Here is a 26,429-nt window from a genome sequence, read left to right on the forward strand (position 1 = left end):
AAGTGTGTCTGTGGGTGTAGACCTTTGTGTCGTTTTCAGAGTCATAGAAGGGTACAGGGTCTCTGGTACAGACAGTCATACTGTATGAGTCCTTTAAAATGTGAAACAAACTCCAAAGCTCTACGAGGTTCACTCAGTTTATACGGATGACGAGCTTCAAGAGAATCCTAAAGTTTCATGTAACTTCTTCTATTTCACATTTATTGAAACGAATGTTCCCCTGAGAACAGTCAAAGCATCTTTCTCTCCATCTGTGTTTCAAAGAGGTCTACATCGTGTTCTTGAACCGCACAACATTTTATTAGCAAAAGTATCCACTCACAATTACATTGGCAACAAAGTATGAAAAAATATAAACACTTCTGAAAACATCTCTGAATTACACTGAGAACACAAACATTTTACTCATGATCACAGAGAGCAGAGCGAATGCTGGAGATGTAACATTGTTCCTTAAAACCTTTAAAACTTTCAGCATATCTACAACATCACCAACAACAGAAAGATGTTCATAAAAGTCATATTCACATAAAATAAAAAAAAATATTAATATTAAATAAAAAGGCCTGTTAGTCTGCTGGATAATAAGCTTTGACTTTAAAGGAGAAAAAAAAATCCCACAAATGAAAACAGTCCAGTAGCAACATGACAAAACTTGTTCCAGGCAGACCTGTGTATATGAACTGTCCTCTGACGCAGTCACCAGGCAGTTTGGGGGTTTGCTTTATAGAGACTGTAGTCTGCTTTCCTGAAGAAGGCCACTTCTGTCTCATGAGCTAAAGAGGACAAACATGTCAAAGTTAAAACACACCTCAGATTTTTAAACAGGTATGTTCAGAAAGTCTTCCATTTTTATGAAGTTTGAAATGGATCACAGTCAATCACAGCTCTCCTTCATATAAGTCAGAAGACAGTTATTTTTATTCATTATCCTGGCTGCATGCCAAATATCCTTGGGCAAGATACTAACCCCGTGTTTGCCTACTGGTGGAGGTCAGAGGGCCCGGTGGCGCCAGTGTCCGGCAGCCTCGCCTCTGTCAGTGCGCCCCAGGGCAGCTGTGGCTACATGTAGCTGCCATCACCAGTGTGTGAATGTGTGTGTGAATGGGTGAATGACTGAATGTAGTGTGAAGCGCTTTGGGGTCCTTAGGGACTAGAAAAGCGCTATACAAATGCAGGCCATTTACCATTTACCATTTATTTTTTTAATGGACAGTTGAGGTGGGATCTGAGATGTGTCTTGACTGAACTGCTACTAAATTCATAAACTGCCCGTCCCACAGCTGGTCGTGTATGTTCGAGAGAAGAACAACAAAATGTTTAAAGATTTGCCTGCTGAGTGTAACATACCCAAACTGGATTAAGGCATAAATCTACTGACAGATTAAAAAACAAGTCTAAACAATGCATCGCAGTCAAAATGATGAAGCTAGGTAAGCAGAAACCTGAGAGTCACTGTCCAGTTCCTTTATAGAGATGGAAGAACCTCACTGAAGGACAACTTTTGCCATTCAATTCTATTTATATCTTTATATTTATTTATTGAAATCATTTGTTTATTATAAGGTAAAGACGTTAAAATGATACACAGACAACTGAGCAAACCCCAAAAATCATACGGCCTCCAATCAGATATTTCAGTCTGACATGTTTTATTCATTTACAAAGGAAACTAAAATCCACTCAGTTTTGGTTGTTATGAAGAACTGTGTTTAGACTGCTCTGGAAACAGCAAACTGAACAACGATGAAATCACTGAATGCGCATCACGGGCCTTTCTCACTACATGATATTCAAACCACATGTTATTATTGTATCACTACTTCTATTTGAAATTCAATTTGAACAGGGTGAATTTTGGGGCATTGTGCAAATAGACTGAAAGGTTTGGGTTTAGAAACAATGAACTCGAGCAAAAGGCAACAGTGAATATAATCACAGGCACAAATGTAAAAAGAGATGTTTTGAGTCGCCCCTCATTTCTTTGTATTTTCTAGGAAAATGGGAAATAAGAACAGGGCAAAAACAGCTTGTACAATTCTAACGTCACTGGGGTCAACACAGCTCACAGCTGACTGTTAGCTGGGATGTTACTCAAAGTTACATTGGTCGGCTGGTGATGGTGGCTGTGCTGATGCGAATCAGGCTCATTTTGACAAATTATGATTGAAAATAATCTCTCCGTCTCTCAGACAGACATTGTTACTGATTTTGTTGCCTGTTATAATCAGGCTCTGGCTGCTGTGCTGAGGACAACACAAGTTTAGCTTTCATGTCACTGTGTTCTTTGCTAGCTTCATGTTAGCATGTTTGTTTTGGACAGGCTTGCAAAGCGTTGATGTGTCAGCAGCATAGCGCATGAATTGAAAACAGTAAGTTGTTACATTACCACATTCATGAAAAAATGTAAAGTGAATACAGTAATGTGTTACTTTGGACCAAATTATAACCAACACTGCTCTACAGCAAACACTCAGCAATGCAAATCTTACCAACACCAGCAGCTCTGAGGGTTTGGCCTTCATGTAGAACCAGAGTTTCATCATCATCTAAACTCATCACTAACTCGTTTGTCTGAAAACAAAGGAAAAAAGATAAAAATTGCAAGTTTGAAATGCAAACTATTTCTGAAATAAGATTATATAATAACTGAAATAATATTTCTGGAATGTACGGCTAAAATTACTGAGTTGATTCTGAGATCAATCCCAAATTCTGAAAGTGGATTAAAGGGAATTAAATGATTTAGTTGTTGAAATACCAGCTGAGTGAACAGATTTTGATTTCCTTTATTTTCTCTCACAGGGATCATGCTATTACAAAAGAGGGAAGTTATATTAAAGTGGAAGACAAAATAGTCAGGTCCCTTTGAAAATGTCATTTTTTAAAGTACTCCTTAAGGGCAGACCACAACACTCGTGTGTCCTACAAGCGGACACTCCACAGCCTTCACACAGATACCTTTGCTCCATGAGCCTGATGGATAATCTTCATCGTGTCTGTAAGGGGAAAAAGGATGGAGTCAGATTCAGAGCACAAATTTCACACCAACAAAGTTTACATAGACCTTTGGTCAAAACTTTACAGATATCATGAAGGTTGTTTTCAGTTGTTAATGGTTTTTCTTCCCCCACTGTGGAATGACTGTACAGCAGACATCTTTAATGACCAACAAACAAGAACTGGGTGCAAAAGTGTGAATTTATTTTTACATTGTCTCTAATCCACACAGGCTCGATACACAACAGTGCTGTCACTCGACTTGCAGTGACCATCAAAACGATGAAAAAAAAAAATTGCTGTAAACGGTTTATTTTGCGACACCACGAAACAAACGATAGCGTAAAATGAAACAGACGTTTTTATATCGTCATCCGATATATGTCGTATCGAACAGTCCTAGTATAAACCTCTGACCACAACTGTATATAATGATCCCATGTGCATTTTCGTTTATATCCAAATGTTCATAAAGTGATTACATTTATTTATACAAATACAATTTGATTCTGACTTTAAGAGCTCTGTTAGCGGGCCCTTAAGAGCATCGCCTCACTCTATGTACATTTCTTTAAAAGTCCCGTTCAGCATGGATTTTTTTGTCTGTTTGTTTTTTTGGTTTTTGCCCTTCATCGCCGTCCTTCTTCCCCGCTGTTTTTCTTTCCCCAGTCAAGTCTGTCCCGTGTGTAGCAAGTGAAAATAAAATAAAATAAAATAAACAATAAAAGGTGAATCAAATAGGCTGGGGCGGTCCATTTAGTAAAGTAAATCCGTTGGGCATCTTTCTTTGCCTTTAGACAATAATTCTGATGGCAAAAGAACCAAACAGGACAGGCTGGGAAAAAAAAAAAAAAAAAAGGTCCCGTTCAGCCCTGAGATCCAGCAGGAACAAGAAGCACTCGGTGTGTGCAGCTTTTACACTGGGCAATCTTTACCTTTTGTATATATTCGTTTTATTGTCTTAATCAGATAAGCACTTTATTAACAAGGGAAAAGTCGTTAGAGAGCAAAAAGGATTGCACAACACAATTTTATAATGCAATAATTAGCTTTAGTCATGTTTCCTGTCCTTCACAACTCTTGTGAGAGCTGTGTTCACTAGTGATGTGCAACTCCACTGATTATCTTTCTGATCTGATACCAAGTAGAATTCAGGGCGGTATCGACGATACTGATCCGATACTCTGTACAAAAACGTAATTTTTCATTGTATTTCATAATCCAATAATTAATTGTATTATGTAACTGTAATAATAATATAATAATATTGCTTCATAATGATTACAGGACATCAGATTACTTGTTCTTATTGCTTAATAATGCAGAGTTCATCATATAGAAATAAAAAACTGAAGTTGTGGCTATTTGAACACGTTGCCTGCCTGCAGCACTGAAGGACTCCGTGAGAGACGTCTGTCTCGCCCCAGCAGCACCTGTCCCTGTCCTCCTCTTCAGTCTCAACATACGCTCGTCATATTCTGTGATATGATTTACTCTGAGGTGTTTGACGAGGTTAGTGGTGTTGCCACAACATCTCACTTTCTTGCCACATGTATCGCAAACCGTGTCGTGGCTGTTTGCGGAGATAAAATACGTCCACACATGACTCCGTTTCACTCAGCCATTGTTGTGAGTGCGCACGCCAGCGGCTGCAACACATTTATACAGCCGTGTTTCACACATGACTATGTAGACAATCCGAATGATATAGTTTCTTTCCACTGTGTTCCTGTTAATGATAAACTACAAATTTACCCTAAATTACTAAAATATCGATGAGAATCGATTCTAGAACATAAATTACTGGTATCAGAAGAATCAATATTTCAAATTTTCAATATCGATTGTTCACACTCCAAGTCGAACTCTCTCCCATGAAGTTCTGGACTCCACCAGGCTGCCATCTGTCATATTATTTATGGACAGAAAATCCAGGTGCAGCCAGTAGGCTAGCAGCTGAGTGGGAAACGAGTCTGAGGGCATGGTTCTCAGTCAGAAGGACCCACGCTGGATTTGGAGCAAATTTAAGTATCGGACTGTCTTGCTTGCAAGTAAGAGAAAAGTGAATCACTAGAGTAACGGATTGGTGCAGCGCCTGCTGTGGCTACACCCACCTATGGTCACAAGCTGTTAGGGCTCCTCGATTATGGCAAAAATGATAATCACGATTATTTTCACTGAAATTGAGATCTCGATTATTTGACGATATTTATTTAACCCTTTAAGACCTACTATAGAACCAAGTCCGCCAGAGCTTATATTATTATTTTTTTTACATGTTGTAGTGCCATTTGTGGGAGCATTTCAAGTTGCTATGCAACTGTTATAGCCCATATTTTAATAATATGTATGCATTAAGTCCATAGTAACTACATTAATTGCAAAAAAGTGCAATAAACTACAAAAAAATTGAAAATCGTTTTTGGTTTTTTTTAACATATATTTCTACTTTGAGAAATTTAAGGGTTTATCCCTCAAAACTTTAAATACAAAAAAGTTGCAAAAAATAGTTTACAACAACAGGAAATTTATTTTGAGTGTCTTCATAGTTTTATTTTGGAGATACAGCAATTTTTATATACTGCAGGAAAAATGAAAAAACAATCCTATGATGCAAATTTGCAAAGAAAACAGCATGTGCATCAAAATAAACTATTTCCAGCAGTGCAATTCGAGTTCTAAGCATCCCAGCAACTATTCAGAAAAGTCAAACATGACCAGTATAGGCTTTTAAGACCTACGAGTAAAAAACTACAATTTCCGCGAAAATGACGTCACTTCCGGTTTCGGGCAGGAAATGGCGGATATGCGGTAGTTTGTGCTGATGTCTGTTTCACTGTGGGAAGTGTTACGAACAGCTGATCGGATCGGCAAAGCGTGTTTCTGGAATATTATGTTTTTGTTCCTGCAAGCGCTTTTTATGCAGTTTTTGTAAAGCTTTATGTGGAAGGAAACCGTGACGAGGACAAGCTGATGGCATCAGATGTAAGTACAACTCCTCCGGGTTATTGCGCTAGCTTACACGGTTCAGGTTCTACAGGGATTTAAAAATAGCTACACAAAACGGAGCGTGCTGCTCTGACCGGCTTTAAAGGGTTAACAATGACTTTAAAAAAATAATGTAAAATAGTGTGCAACACCACTGAAGTTTTTTTTACCTCTTTTCAACCAACAGCAGTCACTCTCCTCTCCAAATAACTTCTGCTTAGCTTTCCGAGCTTCCCTCGGGTCCTCTTAATCAGTGGTCTCCAACCTTTTTTGCGCCACGGACGGTTTATGCCCGACAATATTTTCACGGACCGGCCTTTAAGGTGTCGCGGATAAATGAGGGAGGGGCTAATAATCGGCTCAGTCATTTTTAATGATCGTTGAAAGCCCAGATCGTAATCGTGATTAAAATTCGATTAATTGAGCAGCCCTACAAGCTGTGTGGAAATAACCTTCCCCCAAAGGGTGGCTGGTGTCTTAGAAATTTGGTGAGTAGCTCAGTCACTGGGGAGAGGGTCAGAATAGAGCCGCTACTCCTCTACACTGAAAACAGCCAGCTGAGGTGGTGTGAGACACCTAGGAGAGGAGTTCGTAATCTAACTTTGCCCCGTGTTTCACTATGGGAATTGCCTTGGTATGACCAACTACGGAAGCTCCAATGACACCACGTTTGAGCTGTGCTCAGGGCTCCGCCCCCTTATTCTAACACCACCGACCAGCCTCTCCTAACTCGGGATGGCAACATCCTGGGCTTTGCTCAGAGGTGTATCAGTCCAGTTCGTGCGGTTTTATAGGCTGGATGTTGCACAGTCATCCCTGGGTCAGTCAGTCCTGGAATCTAGCGCCTCAGGTCCAACCTGAGATCCTGGAGTAGTGCTGGAGCATAGCTTTGGGCACAATCCGGTAGTGGGCCATATCTCCCGTAGTGAAACAGAGCAAAGTTAGAAAAAGAACGATGGGTCACTTCATGGATCTCTGATAACAGAGTGAGATGTTTCACCAACACTTCCGTCCTTGTTTGGGTGCGGAAAGAAAGAGTGATTACATTTCTGTTCTGGTGTTCGTGTGTTTATTTAAATCATTTTGTATCAAGTAAACACATCACTACTGATGTTTAGCTATAACTCCAGGTAACTATGTGAGTTCTATGTAACAACAACAGCAATCTAAACATGACATGTGGGTAGGATGAGAACATTGCTCTAATGACAGCAGTAAAAAATTATGAAGACAATTGAAGTAATGCATACATACCATAACCATATTTCCTGAAAGGAGGTGGAAATCCTGGCCTTGTTGCAATATCTGAAAGAAATTGTTGGATTCAATCAAGATTTTATCTTCTTATTCATGTGTGAAAACACACAAGGTCGTGAATCCTAAAAAACTCGTCTAATAAAGACTCCCCATCTGTCCCACTGGGGTTTCTCACAGCTGTTTTTGTGTCTATGTGGGACACACACAGGGTGGAGCAACAGTTTGCTAAACACAATCACAGACTTTAGAGGGGAAAGCGCAGACCTCGGCCTCTGTGTGAGGATCTAAACGTATTCTACGCTCGATTCGACACAGCGAACACCACGAGACCGACTGCCTCTCCCTCCTGCTCTCCCCAGCCTTCACTCCCCTCAGACGCAGTGCCAGGTCCACCACAAAGACCGTTACAACCTGGCCTGAAAATGCTCTCTCCAAACTACAGGCCTGCTTCACACAGACTGAGACAGATTTGAACACCAGGAGCTAGAAACAGTCACAGGATCAGTACTGGACTACATCAAGTTCTGTATCAGAAATGTGACTGTGGACAAAAGCATTCGGGTTTTCCCAAACCAAAAACCAGCCAGGTCCGCTCACTTCTCAAAGTCTGTGACGCCATCTTCAGGTCAGGTGTCAGAGCTCTGTACACGGCTGCTCGAGCCGATCTGAAAAGGGAAACTAAAAAAGTCAAAACAGACCACAAAGGAGCACAGAGTCCCACCTGTCCAGCGCCAACACACAGGAGGTGTGGGAGGGCATACGAGACAAACTACAGAGGCTGTGAAAACAGAAAGCCTGAGTGTGCCGCTGGCAGACGAGATAAATCACTTCTTTGCCCAGAAACATCTCAACAGCAGCACTCATCTGCTCCAGCCCTGCTCCCATCCTCATCCTCACCTGGTTCCTGCACTGCTCCACTCACTGTAACAGAGGATATTCCCAGTGCCAAAGAAGTCTCCCATCACCAGCCTGAACGATGACCGCCCTGTGGCCCTCACGCCGTACTCATGAAATGCTTCGAGATACTAATGCTTCAGCACATCAAGGACCACCTTTATGTTCTAGACCAAAGACCCACAGACTCAAGAACAGTTTCTTTCCAAGAGCCTGAACTCACACATGCACTGAAGACAGTTTCACCCCAAATCCAAGGACTCCCCCCACACAGACTGCAAACTACGATCACGACTGTGCAATATTTAATTTATGTGCAATAACCCACACTGTAAATACATAACACCATTTATTTTTGCACTATATCTGTATATTTTTCTTTTCCCACACGTTTGCACTGCAGCTCTGAATCTCACTGTACATGTGTATAGTGACAATAAAAGGCATTCTATTCTACTCTACTCTGTTCTATTCTAAACATGACATCACTGGTTTTGTTTGTTGCAGTCAACAGACTCACATTAGTTTATGTTAGTTAACCACAGAGTACCGAGAACTCAGCAAAATAAGAACACAAACTAAAACCAGTCTAAGGGCGTTGCTTCTGTGCTGCCTCTGACTGTAGCAACCACTCTTAGGTTAATAATATAAACTGCCCACTTTCACTCAGTCTACTGCGCAGTAGGCGAGTCTTCGTTTTTCGGCCCTGAAACAGGAAAATGTGCCTGTTAGCTGTGATGTTGGGGTTTGTGCCGCCTGTCACGCTCTGTACTGCCGCAAGAGGGCGCCAAACATGTGCTTAAAACATTAAGGACTTGTTTCTTATATCCACCTACACAGAGAGCAGGGCTCATTGTTGTAAATTAACCTTTATATATGAAGTGTTTCATATCCAGTTAAAACCAAAGAACTCTAAGTTTTGAAGCTCTCCCGTCCAGCTGCAGTGAATCCTGGGATTTCTGCCTGCGCAGTGTTTTGAAAGGTTTGTTTCGGTGAACAGATGCTGACACGGGGTACACACCGCACGGCTCTCACCGTCTTTGACGAGCTGCATGAAGTCCTGTACGGTCTGCTCCAAGCGGACGCCGTGAAACACAACCGGCTTGAAGTTCCTGTGTTCGAAGGACCTCACCAGGCGGACGGTGACCACAGCTTCAGCAGTCATGCTGCTCTGAACCCGAACACTCGTCTGGTAACGCGTAGCTGTCCTTCTTCCCCTAAGTTTTATTGGCGATTGGCAAACAATAAAATGGTGCATTACCGCCACCAACTGGTGTGGAGTGTGTACTGCAACGTCGCTCACAAATCCTCCAAAACAATTTACCCTGTTTTAAAGCCTGATAACTTTCACTTCTTGGGTCCTTTTGCAGTTACTCAATAAGATCCAGTTTCATTTGTAGGTTTCTGAGGTTTTGGATCAGTTGCCTTCTCTCTACCTCCCCTGTGTTGGCCATTCATCCACACACTGGTGATGGCAGCTACATTGTAGCCACAGCCACCCTGGGGCGCACTGACAGAGGCGAAGCTGCCGGACACTGGCGCCACCGGTAGGCAACGGGTGAAGTGTCTTGCCCAAGGACACAACAACCGAGACTGTTGGAGCCGGGGCTCAAACCGGCAACCTTCCAATTACAAGACAAACTGCCAACTCTTGAGCCACGATCACCCACATGTTCTGTTTCCTCTTCTCCACAGTAGTCACGTTTACCTGTATTATGTTTACCTGCCAAAACTTTTCTTCATTTTTCGCCTTATGATACTCTTTATCTTTGTCTGACAGAAGTTAATAGCCAGGTCAACTAACACATTTTTGTGGCTTCCTTTGCAGCTCTGTCTGTCATTTCATGTGCTCTGACTCCAAAATAAGCTGGAATCCATAAAAAGCCAACTTTTAAGTCCCATCATGTTTATTCTGTAACACGTTTGCTGAACCTCTGTTGCTGTCCTTTTTCTTCTTGTTAAGTTTTAATGGCAGATAGCAAACATACCACAAACTGGTATGGACTGTGGATGGAAATGAAGGTTAAAACAAACAAACAAACAAAACCCTCAAATCCTGTCAAACACTATAGTCCATCTTTAAAAATGTGTACTTCTTGAGTTGAAATAAATCAATAAGGTCTAATTTTCATGTTACTGAAGTTTTGCCGTTGTCTTTTCAGCCTCTGACAGTGCAAGCCATTCTTACTGACTTACGGTGTTTCAGATTAACTAGTGACGGTCAAACAGATGTGTGGTAGATTTGCTTTTCAAATGAAACAGTATTATGTCATTATTTTTGGCCTTCGTGCTTGAGAAATACCAAATTATGTACACAAAGTTCTGGAAATTACCACAACATTGTTCATGATTTAATTTTTTTCCCCATAACATCAAGAAATGTTCCACATTAATATCATGTTGCAACGTCACATCCTGTTACAGTAGTCTGCCTCTGTCTTTTCTCTGGAAATAAACACTTGGGGCTAAAATAGCTAATTGATCAACACAGCTGGAGAGAGCTGGAGGTTATATACAGTCTGTGTAAATGATGTGTTAACTTTGTTAATTTGACAAACATTTGTGGGTGACGCAGTAGCTGGACGAGTCTGCGACAAACATCTCAAACAGCAGGACGTTACATCCTGTGGTGTCTGTATGCGAGGCAGCTATGATGGTCATGGAGTATTTTACTTGAATAAATACAGATTCTAATGAATAGAAAACGGCCAGCTTGCTGAAGAAATTCTATTGAGGACAACAGTACAGTACTCTGTGGACCAAGAGGGGACTGCCAGCACAATCTGTCTGCTCAAACACTCAGGTATACCCCAGAAACATCTGGATATTCATTTAAAATATTTATACATACATCCTCATTGTTGTGACTATTTTCAGTTACCTTTCCCAGCTATGCCGTGCCTGTGGCGAAAGAAGCTCTGCTGCAGACACTGATGAGTGGGTAAAATAACCAAATCAATACCTAAGACTGAAGCACCTTGAATGGGTCACCTCAGCATCACTGGGTGAAATGTCACTTTGATGCACCAACAGAAAACATGTGGTTGAGATAACCTGCATGCCTTTGCACTTTAAAGACACTGCAGAAGGTGATTACAGATGTTACGCATGTTAAACAATTTATCACTGTTATCTTTGGGGAACTGTCCATTGTTCCTTCAGTGGGCTGGTTTCAGTCATTATGCAAATGTACTGTTTCTAAGTTTGGGGAAACCTGCAGTCAGCTGAGACTGAAGACGTTGTCTTTGCTTAAAGACTGGTTTTAGTCTTGACAATCCGCTGTGCTGGCATCTATGAGCAGGATGTTTGTGGGTCGATTTGAATGCAGCAGGTGTAAATGCAGCCCCTCAGACAGAGCCAGGTGCAGATGTGTGTGCCATGTTAATCTGGTTGTAGGCCCTGGCCCTTTGCCACAGGTGGCAGTAGCAGACTGCTGCAGCTGCTGTGTCATATGTCAATAGATTGAGCTACAAAATAAAGATCATATGCAAGTTTTGTAAATTAAATTATGAAAATTCTTAAGTTAGAATTCAACTCACCTCAAAACTCAAAAGCACACCTGAGTCACCCATTTTCTTAAATCCACTCACTCTCACAAGCTCTTCTCACTCACACTGGCTCTGTTGTTGTAATCACTGTCTAACTGCTGTAAATGCACTGTAACTGCCATCTGCTCACACATGTTTGTTAAATTAATCAAGCTTATATAGACTGTATCTAACTACCAGCTCTCTCCCGCTGTGTACATCTATGTTACGCCCCAGTCTAGGGGTACAGGAACGCAACATAAGTTTGAAAAGATTGCCCCGCCCTGGTCCCCAAAACCATACACAGAGGGAAAACCAATCTCTTAGTGGTTTATTTTTCTACACTGCAAAAATGAAGCTCCGGGGTGAACAAAGGCCAAAATAACAAACAAAACAAGCTAAGTCAGGAGGAGGTGCTATCTAAAACCCTATGTGAAATCAAACATCAAACAAAAGACAAGCGCTACACCTAACTCCCTAACTGAAATAAACACCACCACTAAAGCAGTTTGTTAGGCATAAAGAAAGCTCAGACAGGACCACTTGAGCGTCAATCCGAGGAGACTTGTTTATACCTCACAGACGGACAGTTTATGGGCAGAACGTCCTCTCTGTCCAGGGTGGCCATCTGTGGAACAGTCTTCCTCAACCCATTAGAGAATGCTCTACACTCAATTTGTTTAAGGCAAAGGTTAAAAACTGGTTATGGGCAAATCAAGTGTGTGATCATGTATGAGTTGTATAGTTTTAATGTTTTATTTGGGAACAGAATGGTGTGTATGTGTAAGTTTGGTGATGGAGTTTTTATTATGAATGAATGATGAATTTTTATGAATGATGTCTATTTTTTATGCTTAAGGACAACAGATGGTAATTAGCCCTTGGCTATAATCTGATATGTTTACATTCATGAAATTTTTATTTTTTACATTTATGTTCATTAACATGCACTGTCCTAAATAAAAAAATAAAAAAATAAAACAGTACAAGGAAAACAATAAGGCAGCTCACCCCTTCTGTTCCAGTGCTATTTACAATGTGCTCTTTACAATGAAAACTAATGTACACACTATATACAGAACTCAGAAAGTCGCACAAATGTCTCAGGCTTTGGAGGCCAGGGTAAGGTCTGCTGCTGCTGTCAGTGGCTGCCCCCGGGACAACTGCTGGTGGAGGGATTTTGAATGCGACCACATGATCGGCGGACCAATCGGCAGCCGTCAGCTCATCCACTCAGGGACCTGCAAAGACTTAAAGGCACAGACAAAGAAAACAACCACCAAAACAGATTATGGCCAGGGCAGGTGACTACAGTTACACAGATGTAATCTACTCAGTACTAGAGGTGGCCATGACAACCGTACTTTGTACACGAAGGATGCAAATCATTTTATAAGATAAGATAAGATAACCTTTATTAGTCCCACACGTGGGAAATTTGTTTTGTCACAGCAGGAAGTGGACAGTGCAAAAGTTATGAGGCAAAAATTAGAATACAATAAGAATAAATACAGTACACAACTGTACAGAATAGAATAACATAAAATACTATATACAGTAGAATAAAATAAAATAAATATACAATAAGATAAAAATAGAATACAAATACAAATACTATATACAACTGAGTAAAAATACAACGATGACAGAAAAGATTATTGCACTTAGTATTATTGCATATGTATGGATGTGTGTGCTTGATCAGTTAAAGTCTTTATTATGGAGTCTGACAGCAGTGGGGAGGAAAGACCTGCGAAATCTCTCCGTCCCACACCGTGGGTGCCGCAGTCTCCCACTGAAGGAGCTGCTCAGTGCTGTCACAGTCTGCTGCATGGGGTGGGAGATGTTGTCCATCAGGGATGACAGCTTAGCCGCCGTTCTCCTGTCACTCACCACCTCCACTGGGTCCAGAGGGCATCCTAGAACAGAGCTGGCCCTTCGGATCACCCTGTTCAGTCTCTTCCTGTCCCCAGCAGAGATGCTGCCGCCCCAGCAGACCACACCATAAAAGATAGCAGAAGCCACCACAGAGTCATAGAAGGTCTTCAGGAGTGGGCCCTCCACTCCAAACGACCTGAGTCTCCGCAGCAGGTACAGCCTGCTCTGCCCTTTCCTGTAGAGGGCGTCTGAGTTATGAGTCCAGTCCAGTCTATTGTTCAGATGAACACCAAGGTACCTGTAGCTGTCCACAGCCTCAATGTCCATACCTTGGATGTTCAGTGGTTGCAGTGGAGAATGCTTGTGCCTGCGGAAGTCTACCACCAGTTCCTTGGTTTTACTGGCGTTGATCTGGAGGTAGTTCAGCTGGCACCAGTCCACAAAGTCTTGGGTCAGACCTCTGTACTCCTTGTCGTCCCCATCAGTGATGAGGCCGACTATTGCAGAGTCATCAGAGAACTTCTGCAGGAAGCACTGGGTGGAATTGTGGGAGAAGTCTGCAGTGTAGATGGTGAAGAGGAACGGAGCCAGAACCGTTCCCTGTGGGGCCCCCGTACTGCAGACGACCCTGTCCGACACACAGCCCTGAGTCCTCACATACTGTGGTCGGTCGGTGAGGTAGTCCAGGATCCAGGTAGTGAGGTGATGGTCCACTCCAGAGTTCACCAGCTTGTCCTTCAGAACCGAGGGAAGAATGGTGTTGAAGGCACTGGAGAAATCAAAGAACATGATTCTCACAGTGCTTCCAGCGGTCTCCAGGTGAGCGAGGGAACGATGTAGGAGGTGAATGACGGCATCATCCGCTCCAATGCCAGGCTGGTAGGCAAACTGAAGTGGGTCCAGTGATGAGCTTATTAGGCGCCGAAGCTGAGCCAGGACCAACCGCTCCAGGGTCTTCATCAGGTGGGATGTCAGAGCCACCGGCCTGTAGCTGTTGAGGTCCTTGGGGCGTGAAGTCTTTGGCACTGGTACAACACAGGAGGTTTTCCAGAGCTGTGGGACTCTTCCCAACCTCAGGCTCAGGTTGAAGAGGTGCTCCATCACCCCACACAGTTGGTCCGCGCAGGACCTGACGACCCTCGAGCTGATGCCATCTGGGCCCGCTGCCTTCTTGCCATTAATCCTCCTCAGTTCCCTCCTAACCTGGGTGGTTGAGAGAGACAGGCTGGAGCCTTGTGTTGAGTGTGTATTGGATGCTGTTGTTGGGGGTGGGGGGGAGTGAGCAGGGTGAATAGAGGAGGTGTGAAGTGTCTGAGGTGGAACAGCAGCAGTGGGGGTGGGTGAGTCTGCAGCCGATGTTGCAGACTGCCTCATGGCTGAGTCAAATCTGTTGAAGAAATGATTCAGTTCATTTGCCCATCTCACATCCCTCCCAGGCAGAGAGTTCTGCTGTTTGTGGCCCGAGATGGTTCTGAGGCCTCTCCAGACTTCACCAACGTTGTTTTGTTGTTTTGAGAAGTTAAAGAATCCATTTTCTTAACTGCCTACATATTCCTTACCTTAGATTGCAGAATCTGGACTAGTTGATTAACTCTGTTTTTTTTAGTGTATAAGTAATAAGGCTCAAATTAGCAGCATGCTTCCATGTCACATTAATCCACATTAGAATACTTACTCACCCTGACCCAACAGCAGTGGGTCAGTGGACCACAGTGTCAGAGCCCTGTTCACCTTGATAAAGACATTTGCCTATTGGGCCCTGTTTTACAATGCAGATTCATGTGAGAACACAGCTGGCTGCAGGTCCTGTTCCACTTCAGTGCACTATTTTGCAGAAGTGTTTTGTGGGAAAATAAACCAGAAAAAAGAAAAAAAAATCTGTTTAATCTCAAATATTTCAATTCAAATGACAAAGAATGTGCCGCACACTGTAGCTAGAAGCTCCGCTAAGACCTTATTATGATATATTAGTGATTATTTGTAGAATCTGGCTTTGTTTTCTGTTAATACAGCACTGTCACACCTGTGCTGTATTAACAGCCGGTGCTGCTGTGTTGGAGCGGTAGATAACAAGAAGGTGTAAGCATTTTTTTTTAGTATACTACTGTTTTTCAAATAAATTTTTTAATACTTTAAACTTGGGGCAGGAGCTCGTCCCTGACCCAGAGTGGGCACTCCACCCTTTTCCGGCTGAGGACCACGGCCTCAGATTTGGAGGTGCTGATTTGGCTGCGAGCCGTTCCACTGTGAGCTGGAGGCCATCACCTGATGAAGCCAACGGAACCACATCAGCTGCGAAAAGCAGAGATGAGATTCTGAGACCACCCAAGTGAAAGCCTTCTGCCACTTGGCTCCGCATAGAAACTTTCAGTTCTATTTAAAACAATCTTTTCAAGGACCTTGGACAACATGCTCCATAAGGCTATAGGTCGATAATTATCCTTGCTGTTTATTTTTCCCACCTTGTGGGAATAATGGCTGCTAACATGACAGCAACAATTGATTCCAGCAGAATCCAATGAACTATGAACCAGGACAAAGTTTCCTACTAGCACATTTCAAATGTTCAGCAGATATCTTATCCGTCCCACATGCCTTACTGTCTTTTAATGTTCTAATTGCATCATACATTTCTCTTGATGACACTACAACATCTTCCTTATTATCAGTTTCATCCATGCAAAAATGGAACTTTTGACACAGTTAAATAGATCACAGTAATGTCTCGTCAGAGCCACTTACACCACCAGTCTTAGCTGGTAAAGATGTTTTAACACTATTTATTCTTTTGATTTCTTTCCAGAAATCATTTACTGAATTGACCTCCAATATCTTTGTGAGGGAGTCTGCCCTCACTGCAGCTTCATTCCTTTTAATAAAACGTGAAGCAAACTTAAACTTAACATTTGTGTGTTTCTTATGATCAAATAGAGGGCCGAAACACTGCCGCCCTGACTCCACCCAAGCCTCCTCAGCATACAACTTCCAGCCTGGTTTAGCTTTATACAGCAATGGCAATGAACTGCTCGACACAGGTAGGGACTCTAAAATATTCTCATATAAGGAACGCAACTCAGCCCCATGTTGGTTTTTTTTACAGTTAACATCATAACATGCAGATGCATCATTTGGTAGCTCACTCTTACTCAGCAGAAGGTCAGACTGATCAAATATACCCGAAGATCCTCCTCAGTCTGGTTAGACCAAAGGTGTGCGACTGGGTGGACTTTGTAACCACCCATGATCTCAGTGTAAACCTGGACCAGTGTTTTTCCATTCTGTGTTCCCATGTGGATGTTTTTGTGGAACTTTGGTAACACAGACTTCATGTTTGTGTCGTTAAAGTCCTCCACAATGGTGAAAATATCCCTCTAGGTTGTTTGTTCTTCCGTCAGGCTCAGTTTGCTCTGACCCTGCTCTGTTATCGTTTTTCTTTTTTCCTCCATCTGTTGCCAGAAAGTAAAGTTTTGTTTCAATTTTCTTCCTGCCTCATGAGTCCTGCATTGGACTCAAATCCTGCCAACCACACGACTGTCACAAGCTTCTTGCAAAACAAAACTAAAATAAAAAAATATATATACAGGGAGTGCAGAATTATTAGGCAAGTTGTATTTTTGAGGAATAATTTTATTATTAAACAACAACCATGTTCTCAATGAACCCAAAAAACTCATTAATATCAAAGCTGAATGTTTTTGGAAGTAGTTTTTAGTTTTAGCTATTTTAGGGGGATATCTGTGTGTGCAGGTGACTATTACTGTGCATAATTATTAGGCAACTTAACAAAAAACAAATATATACCCATTTCAATTACTTATTTTTACCAGTGACACCAATATAACATCTCCACATTCACAAATATACATTTCTGACATTCAAAAACAAAAACAAATCAGCGACCAATATAGCCACCTTTCTTTGCAAGGACACTCAAAAGCCTGCCATCCATGGATTCTGTCAGTGTTTTGATCTGTTCACCATCAACATTGCGTGCAGCAGCAACCACAGCCTCCCAGACACTGTTCAGAGAGGTGTACTGTTTTCCCTCCTTGTAAATCTCACATTTGATGATGGACCACAGGTTCTCAATGGGGTTCAGATCAGGTGAACAAGGAGGCCATGTCATTAGTTTTTCTTCTTTTATACCCTTTCTTGCAGCCACGCTGTGGAGTACTTGGACGCGTGTGATGGAGCATTGTCCTGCATGGAAATCATGTTTTTCTTGAAGGATGCAGACTTCTTCCTGTACCACTGCTTGAAGAAGGTGTCTTCCAGAAACTGGCAGTAGGACTGGGAGTTGAGCTTGACTCCATCCTCAATCTGAAAAGGCCCCACAAGCTCATCTTTGATGATACCAGCCCAAACCAGTACTCCACCTCCACCTTTCTGGCGTCTGAGTGGGACTGGAGCTCTCTGCCCTTTACCAATCCAGCCACGGGCCCATCCATCTGGCCCATCAAGACTCACTCTCATTTCATCAGTCCATAAAACCTTAGGAAAACCAGTCTTGAGATATTTCTTGGCCCAGTCTTGACGTTTCAGCTTGTGTGTCTTGTTCAGTGGTGGTCGTCTTTCAGCCTTTCTTACCTTGGCCATGTCTCTGAGTATTGCACACCTTGTGCTTTTGGGCACTCCAGTGATGTTGCAGCTCTGAAATATGGCCAAACTGGTGGCAAGTGGCATCTTGGCAGCTGCACGCTTGACTTTTCTCAGTTCATGGGCAGTTATTTTGCGCCTTGGTTTTTCCACACGCTTCTTGCGACCCTGTTGACTATTTTGAATGAAACGCTTGATTGTTCGATGATCACGCTTCAGAAGCTTTGCAATTTTGAGACTGCTGCATCCCTCTGCAAGATATCTCACTATTTTTGACTTTTCTGAGCCTGTCAAGTCCTTCTTTTGACCCATTTTGCCAAAGGAAAGGACGTTGCCTAATAATTGTGCACACCTGATATAGGGTGTTGATGTCATTAGACCACACCCCTTCTCATTACAGAGATGCACATCACCTAATATGCTTAATTGGTAGTAGGCTTTCGAGCCTATACAGCTTGGAGTAAGACAACATGCATGAAGAGGATGATGTGGACAAAATACTCATTTGCCTAATAATTCTGTACTCCCTGTATATATATAAATAAAATGTAAACTGGTATCCTTTAATGCTGAGAACATTTCATTTATATAAAGTTATACTTAACATGTTATATAAACTTAAAAGGTTGTAGCTACACAACACATTCTCGTCACAGAGGTTCAGGATACACATTTGAACATGTTGGCCAAAGGGAAACAATCATAAATCAGAGAATCCTCCATTACTTGCCAATGCTATCAGTTTCTACACAAAGCACAGATGGTAATTGATCTCAGAGTAGTTAAAGCAGACCCAGCTTAATAGCATGCTGGTTTCCCATCAGTTTCTTATCAGGAATAAAGGTTTATCCACAATATGGATGCAGAAACAACCAGAAAAACAGCTGCTGGCCTCTCAGCTGGCCCACTCTTTGTTAAGGGCACGAGGACGTGCCTGTCAAAGCAGGGCTGAGAAGTGCTTATTCTTGGAGAAGTATTTAACTCTAGTCTTCACACAAACAGTGACAGGAGTAACCTGGAGAGAGAAGCTTTGTACTACAGTATAAAGAGAGGCTATTCATAACTGTAAATGCAAAACTACTCTAATGAAGTCAAATAATAAAAACACGGAACTGGAAATGAGCAGAAAAAGTATCTGTTGATAACAAAAACATTTTTATATTATCTGTAAATATTATATATAAATCTTATAAATGTAATAAAAATATAGCATAAGTACGTTTTCCTTTTTTGTTCTTTTGTTTACTGTGTGCAAATAACACAAGGTAACACAGACAGTCCAGTAACAAACTGCACAAGGCTATCAGGTCACTTAGCTAAAACAGGCAGGAACCACAGTGACAAAATACCAGGAACTGCTCAGTGAAGCCATATTATACCTTTGCTTTCCCCACACACTCACCTAATAACAAACAATATGCATTCATTTAGCTTCTTAACATCCAGCTGAAAGTGAATCTCTGCTTCTCTTCTCTTGCTTTTTTCATTAAGGATGCTCATCACCAACACGGGATGATTTTATTTGGGCTCTTTAGCTTCCTGTTTGTGTCAGTGCACTTATTTACTTATATTTACTTATTACTATTATGACTATGTTTGTGCATTTGACTTTGTTGTTCAGCATCAACACTTGATTTTGTGTGCGTGTCTGTCATCAGCAGTACAGGGGAGCTCCTGAGAATAAACATGGGTGCTTTGTTAGTTGCTAGCTTAGCCTGCTGAGACAAGGGGATATGAGGAGAGATTAAATCCCAGATCTGTGGAGATAAGGATTAGCTGATCCTGACAACAGAAGGCAAGTCGTGCCTCTGTAACAGATCAGACAAATAGGAAATAGGCACCAGCTAACTTTTAAATGGCTCCAGCTGTCATGTTCACTGGAGAGAGTGGACTCGAGAGGAGGTCTCAGGAAAATCACAGTTCACTTATTTACAATACCACAGTAATGCAACAGTGCTATATTCAATGTGAAAGGGGGAAAAGGGGCTCTAGGGATCCCAGAAAAGGCATCCAAACATTCGTTACTCTTCATCTGACTCTGCTTTTATACAACTCATGCAGACTCACCAAAGAGGGGCTCCAGGAAGGTCTGTACAGAAGGAAACACGCAGTCGGTATCTTTGAGGCAAAACTGGAGCATAAACAGAAGCAAAAGGAGTCAGGGCTTCACCAGCTACGAAGTTCAACAATTCAGCAGTGAACAGCAGCCAGCCACTACCTCAAACATGACTGCTGATGAGAAAATTGAAGACAGATGTGTAGAGCCAAGATCAGGAACCCCGAATAAGTCATGTCCAGGAGCAAAGACAACAACTAACAATCACAGGTAGGAAAGACGATAGAAACTGAAGCAGTGAAATTGAAAGAATCAAAACCTGGTGAGGACTGAGGGACCATAACACCTTCCTCCTAGCGTTATTCCCGCTCTGCAGGGTCCGCTTTTCTGCAACCCGCCGCCATTCAGCACAATCAAGGTCGTCGTTCAAGTTGGTGCGATCCTCTTCACGTCGTCTTTGATTCGGTCTATCCATCGCCTTATTGGTCTGCCCCTTGGTTGCCGGCCTTGGGGGCGGAGTCGCAGTGCTGTTCTTGCCACCAAGTTTTTGTCACTTCTGACCACGTGCCCATACCATCGCAGTTGCGCTCCTTGCATCTTCTCCGTGATCGATGCGATGCCCAGCCGCTTTCGGAAGTCGGTGTTCATGACATGGTCCCATAGTTTCAGGCCCAGGCACCATCGCAGTATCCGCATTTCCATTGTGTGAAGGGCCTGTTCGTGCTTTGCGGTGGACGGCCAACACGCTGATCCATAAAGGGCCACAGGGCGCACTATGCTTTTGTAGATCTTTGACTTGAGGTGGTCAGGTATTCGTCGGTCGCACAGGACACCAGTGACTTGGCACCACTTCATCCAGGCCGCATTAATCCTGGCTCGTACGTCTGGCAGGATGTTGCCGTCATTGCTGATCATCGATCTGAGGTACCAGAAGTGAGATACTTTTGCCAGGTCTTCCCCATCGATGCTGATGGTGCTGTCGGTTTGGGGGTCGGCTTCTAAGTACTTAGTCTTCTTGGTGTTCAACCTCAGCCCGTACTCACTCTTCCATTGCTGCGTTTGGCGTTGCAGCTCCATTCGGGATTCATCTGCGAGGAAGACATCAATGGCATAGAGGAGTGTCCAAGGGCGGGGTGCTTGGAGGTCAGCGGTCACGGTGTCCATGAAGAGGATGAAGAGAAGCGGGGACAGTGCGGAGCCTTGGTGCACGCCCACGGTGATGCTGAAAGGTGGCGATGTTCCCACTGGGCTTCTGACTGTGCTGGTCACGTTTTTGTACACTTTTTGTACTCAAAAAGCATCTCTAGACCCAGCAGTCTTAGCTAATTATAGGCCAATCTCCAACCTTCCTTTATATCAAACATCCTTGAAAGAGTAGTTGTCAAACAGCTAACAGATCATCTGCAGAGGCTTATTTAAAGAGTTTCAGTCAGGTTTCAGAGCTCATCACAGCACAGAAACAGCTTTAGTGAAGGTTACAAATGATCTTCTTATGGCCTCTGACAGTGGACTCATCTCTGTGCTTGTCCTGCTAGACCTCAGTGCAGCGTTCGATACTGTCGACCATAATATCCTATTAGAGCGATTAGAACATTCTGCAGGTATTACAGGTACTGTGCTGCAGTGGTTTGTATCATATCTATCTAATAGACTCCAGTTTGTGCATGTAAATGGAGAGTCCTCTTCACACACTGAGGTTAATTATGGAGTTCCACAGGGTTCAGTGCTAGGACCAATTCTGTTTACATTATACATGCTTCCCTTAGGCAGCATCATTAGAAGACATAGCATACATTTACACTGCTATGCAGATGACACCCAGCTCTATCTGTCCATGAAGCCAGATAACACACACCAATTAGTTAAACTGCAGGAATGTCTTAAAGACATAAAGACCTGGATGGCCGCTAACTTTCTGCTTCTTAATTCAGATCAAACTGAGGTTATTGTACTCGGCCCTGAAAATCTTAGAAATATGGTATCTAACCAGATTCTTACTCTGGATGGCATTACCTTGGCCTCCAGTAACGCTGTGAGGAACCTTGGAGTCATTTTTGACCAGGACATGTCCTTCAACGCACATATTAAACAAATATGTAAGACTGTTTTCTTCCATTTGTGCAACATCTCTAAAGTTAGAAATGTCCTGTCTCAGAGTGACGCTGAAAAACTAGTTCATGCATTTATTACTTCCAGGCTGGACGACTGTAATTCATTATTATCAGGATGTCCTAAAAACTCCCTGAAAAGCCTTCAGTTAATCCAAAATGCTGCAGCAAGAGTCCTGACAGGGACTAGAAAGAGAGAGCAGATTTCTCTAAATCCAGAATTCAAAATCCTGCTCCTCACTATAAGGTCTTAAATAATCAGACCCCATCTTATCTTAATGACCTTGTAGTACCATATCACCCTATTAGAGCACTTCGCTCTCGCTCTGCAGGCCTACTTGTTGTTCCTAGAGTATTTAAAAGTAGAATGGGAGGCAGAGCCTTCAGTTTTCAGGCCCCTCTTCTGTGGAACCAGCTTCCAGTTTGGATTCAGGAGACAGACACTATCTCTACTTTCAAGATTAGGCTTCAAACTTTCCTTTTTGCTAAAGCATATAGTTAGGGCTGGACCAGGTGACCCTGAATCCTCCCTTAGTTATGCTGCAATAGACGTAGGCTGCCGGGGATTCCCATGATGCATTGAGTTTTTCCTTTCCAGTCACCTTTCTCACTCACTATGTGTTAACAGACCTCTCTGCATTGAATCATATCTGTTATTAACCTCTGTCTCTCTTCCACAGCATGTCTTTATCCTGTCTTCCTTCTCTCACCCGAACCGGTCACAGCAGATGGCCCCGCCCCTCCCTGAGCCTGGTTCTGCCAGAGGTTTCTTCCTGTTAAAAGGGAGTTTTTCCTTCCCACTGTTGCCAAAGTGCTTGCTCATAGGGGGTCATATGATTGTTGGGTTTTTCTCTGTATGTATTATTGTACGATCTACTGTACAATGTAAAGCACCTTGAGGCAACTGTTGTTGTGATTTGGCGCTATATAAATAAAAAAAAAATTTGAATTGAATAGAACTGAATTGAATATCTTCATGGTGTGGCACAGGAGTCGGATTGGCGGTAATTGGAGCAGTCGTTGCCTTTACCTCTCCAGATGGGCACTGTGCTGCTGGTTGACCAGACTGCTGGGACAGCCCCATCTCTGATGAAGTTGTTGAACAGGTTGGTTAGGATTGAGGCATCCTGGCGGCCGAGTAGCTTCCAAACTTTGGCTGGAATGTTGTCTATTCCAGTTGCTTTGCCATTCTTCATTTTCTTGGCGGTGACTTCTACTTCCTTGATGGTAATTGACGGGATGGGTTCTGGGACGGGTTCGGTGCTGTGGATTGGCTGGTGGGGCAACTCCAAGTTGCAGATATCCGAAAAGCAGTTGCTCCAATGTTTGAAGATGATGGGTGGGTCGCAAAGGATCTGATGGTTGACATTGTTGATATGTTTGACCTGGCCGATGTCCTGCATTGCTCGATGGCATTTATTTGGCGAGACGGTAGACTTTGTTCGCTCCCCCGGGCATGTCCAGTTCTTCATAGAGTTGGTCATAGTGCGATGCCGTTGCCGCTGCTAATGCTTTTTTGGCAGTACCACCTAAGCTTCTGGCAGTGGCGTGTCTAGAAAATTTTTGTTGGGGGGGCCAGGTAGGGGCACAGATTTGGAGAAGGGTGGCAGATTTAATTGGCAGATAATGTTTAAAAAAAAAATTCTACCAACCCTTAACCATAATTCAATAATCCTATAAACCTAATAACCAAATGCACTTTTAACTCTTATTAGAATGAGATTTTAACCACTACGGTGCAAAGTTTTTAGATACTGCGTTGATAAAGTACAAGAGATACAATCAGTGCTTTGTCAGTGTTTACTCAGCAGTCAAGGACATCAATATTTACATAGTATTTTTACTGACATATAGTGCACATATGTTTTGGGCAAAAACATTTTTGAATATTAAAATACGAACATTTTTAACATACAATTGGCATATTAGCCAATGTAAAACTTTATCTGCTTATTAAAAAAAGAAGATAATCTTCTCACAAACTGGTGTTTGATTTTGAAACAGGAAAAAAGTGGGGAAACAAATGAAAAGACTAACATTTGAATAAAACCTGAAAGCAAGTAAATACTTTCTATGCTGCCTTATGGTAAACTTTGGTAATATTGATCAAGAACAACACTGGCTGATGATGAAATACAGTCAGCTGGCATGGTGACACTGCCAGTATTAACCTGCAGGGCTGGACTGGGACAAAAAAATTGGGCATTTTCACTACAGACCGACCCACCAGGTGTTAAAGCCATAAAGACTTTGACTGAAAACAAACCCTGTTGTGACAGTGATGTATAGTCTTGTTGGTATATGTATGATTTCTATACATTTTACGTCAGATAAAAACTTTGGTTGTAAGATTTAGATAATTATTTAATAAAAGCTAGGTATTTTAAATGAGAATAAGAAAGAAAAGTATTTCTTTGTGCCTTTCCCTGTTAATGCCCTACATGCCCCCCTGGCAAAACTTTCCTAGACCCGCCCCTGCACAGTTACCAGCTGTCAGCTACATAAAAAAGGATCCTGGTGTTATTTGTCTCTCAGAAACAGTTCATAACTTCCCTTCAACTCATTCATGTCACCTAAAAGGTAAACCTGTTTCTCCATCACCTGTTCAGCTCTGATGGTTCAGTAAGGACATCTCCTGGTTTCATCTTCATGTTTCCCTCTCACCACATATCCAAACCGATATCATGACCAGCAGCTTTACAGCTGTGGCTCCAGCAAACATCAGCTGATACTAGAAATTAATATTAAATAAATTCTAACAACAGCTGATCAAGCTTAAACGTGCTGCTGTTGTTTAGCGCGACATCCGCTGGTTTCCTCTTTCTGGCGCAAAGTGGGCGATAAATAAACAAGAGAGAAAAGCCGATCAGCTGATCATTGATCAGTTTCATGATTGAAGTAGCAACAGGAGAGGCAGGGGAGAGAATGAGAGAAGAAGAGGCAGCTGTGCAGCATAAAGACAGAATAAATCCAGCTTTGTGTCTTTTTTCCATTCTAGCTAAAGTTCGGGACAAACTGCGTCTCTTCTCAGCTCAATACGAAACGTGTAATATTTTCTCTGAATGAGGGACCATTCCATTTTTTTAAGGAGCCGTTGGCAACTCTACTAACTAACCTTATGAATAAAATAAAGTTCACTATCAGTAACATCATAGCACCCACCCAGCTGGCTAAAACGCAGTATGAGTTATTGCAACTGACAGTAAAAAGTCAGCAACATGAAAATAAACTCCACCTAAACTTGGTTCATATCTGACCCAGACAGACTGCAGGTCATAACTTCTTACCTGAAGTTCAGTTCACCTGACACTCGGACTGGCGGCTGCCTCGGGGCTCTCCTCCTGCCTCCCCTTCCCTCATCCACCTGCTGGCCTCTGTGGAAGCCCCACCATAGCCACCACCAAACAACGGAGTTATTTCTACACATCGACCTGCATCTGGCCAATCCACCACCTCTCATTGTTCATGCCGTTACAAAAAAAAATAAAAAATAAGTCAAATAAGCCCGATGGCCAGTCCAGCTATGTTAACCTGCAACCAAATCTGCAGCTCCATACAGCAATGTTACGACTTAGATTATATCTTATAACTCATAACTCTTATGTTAGCTGCCCTCAGTAGCATACTGTCTGAAATATTCCACGGCTGCAATAATTCTTTAAGTGTTATTTTTTTCCTTGGTATTCTGATTTCACCGAAGTTTACTAAACTCAACAAACTTGATATTACTTACCGGGACATTTATTCTGTCCTCATTTTCTTTCACCGAAAAATTGTTTCCTGCAGTGACGTCTTTCGCGCTTGGCTCTCCTACCTTTGCTAACGTGATGCGCATAGCGCAGAAGCCGATGCTGCATTCACTTACACTCGGATATCTGAGCCTCACCGTGAAAACATAATCGGACATTTGATATTTGATTGAATTTTATTATTTTGCCTTTGGGGTGGCACCTGGGGTGGCCAGTCTGGTTGGGGGGGTGGCCTGTGCCCCCCCAGGCCACCCCGCTGGACACGCCATTGGCTTCTGGATCATAAAAAAATACAGTTGACACCATTGAAGATGGTGGGTGGGTTGCCATCTTCAATGGTGCCATGGCCCAGAAGCTTAGGCGGTACTTCCATGGA

At 42.6% G+C, this 26,429-nt stretch overlaps 1 protein-coding gene and 1 long non-coding RNA gene across 2 annotated transcripts; both read right to left on the reverse strand.

The window, feature by feature from the left end:
• Nucleotides 1-278: 278 nt before the first annotated feature.
• Nucleotides 279-9,371, reverse strand: lg16h2orf76 (linkage group 16 C2orf76 homolog). The gene is made up of 5 exons (XM_014411656.4): nucleotides 9,175-9,371; nucleotides 7,243-7,293; nucleotides 2,962-2,999; nucleotides 2,493-2,574; nucleotides 279-776 (listed from the first exon to the last, which is right to left on the reverse strand). The coding sequence occupies exons 1-5, from the start codon at nucleotides 9,302-9,304 to the stop codon at nucleotides 700-702; spliced, it is 378 nt and encodes a 125-aa protein (XP_014267142.2). The 5' UTR covers nucleotides 9,305-9,371; the 3' UTR covers nucleotides 279-699.
• A 10,838-nt stretch (nucleotides 9,372-20,209) lies between these two features.
• On the reverse strand, nucleotides 20,210-26,160 carry LOC143412993 (uncharacterized). The gene is made up of 3 exons (XR_013093539.1): nucleotides 26,038-26,160; nucleotides 25,592-25,678; nucleotides 20,210-20,271 (listed from the first exon to the last, which is right to left on the reverse strand). It is a non-coding gene; the product is annotated as an uncharacterized LOC143412993 (long non-coding RNA).
• Between the last annotated feature and the right edge of the window lie 269 nt (nucleotides 26,161-26,429).

This window comes from Maylandia zebra, linkage group LG16 (assembly GCF_041146795.1).
Source record: "Maylandia zebra isolate NMK-2024a linkage group LG16, Mzebra_GT3a, whole genome shotgun sequence".
Classification (NCBI taxonomy): Eukaryota; Metazoa; Chordata; class Actinopteri; order Cichliformes; family Cichlidae; genus Maylandia; species Maylandia zebra.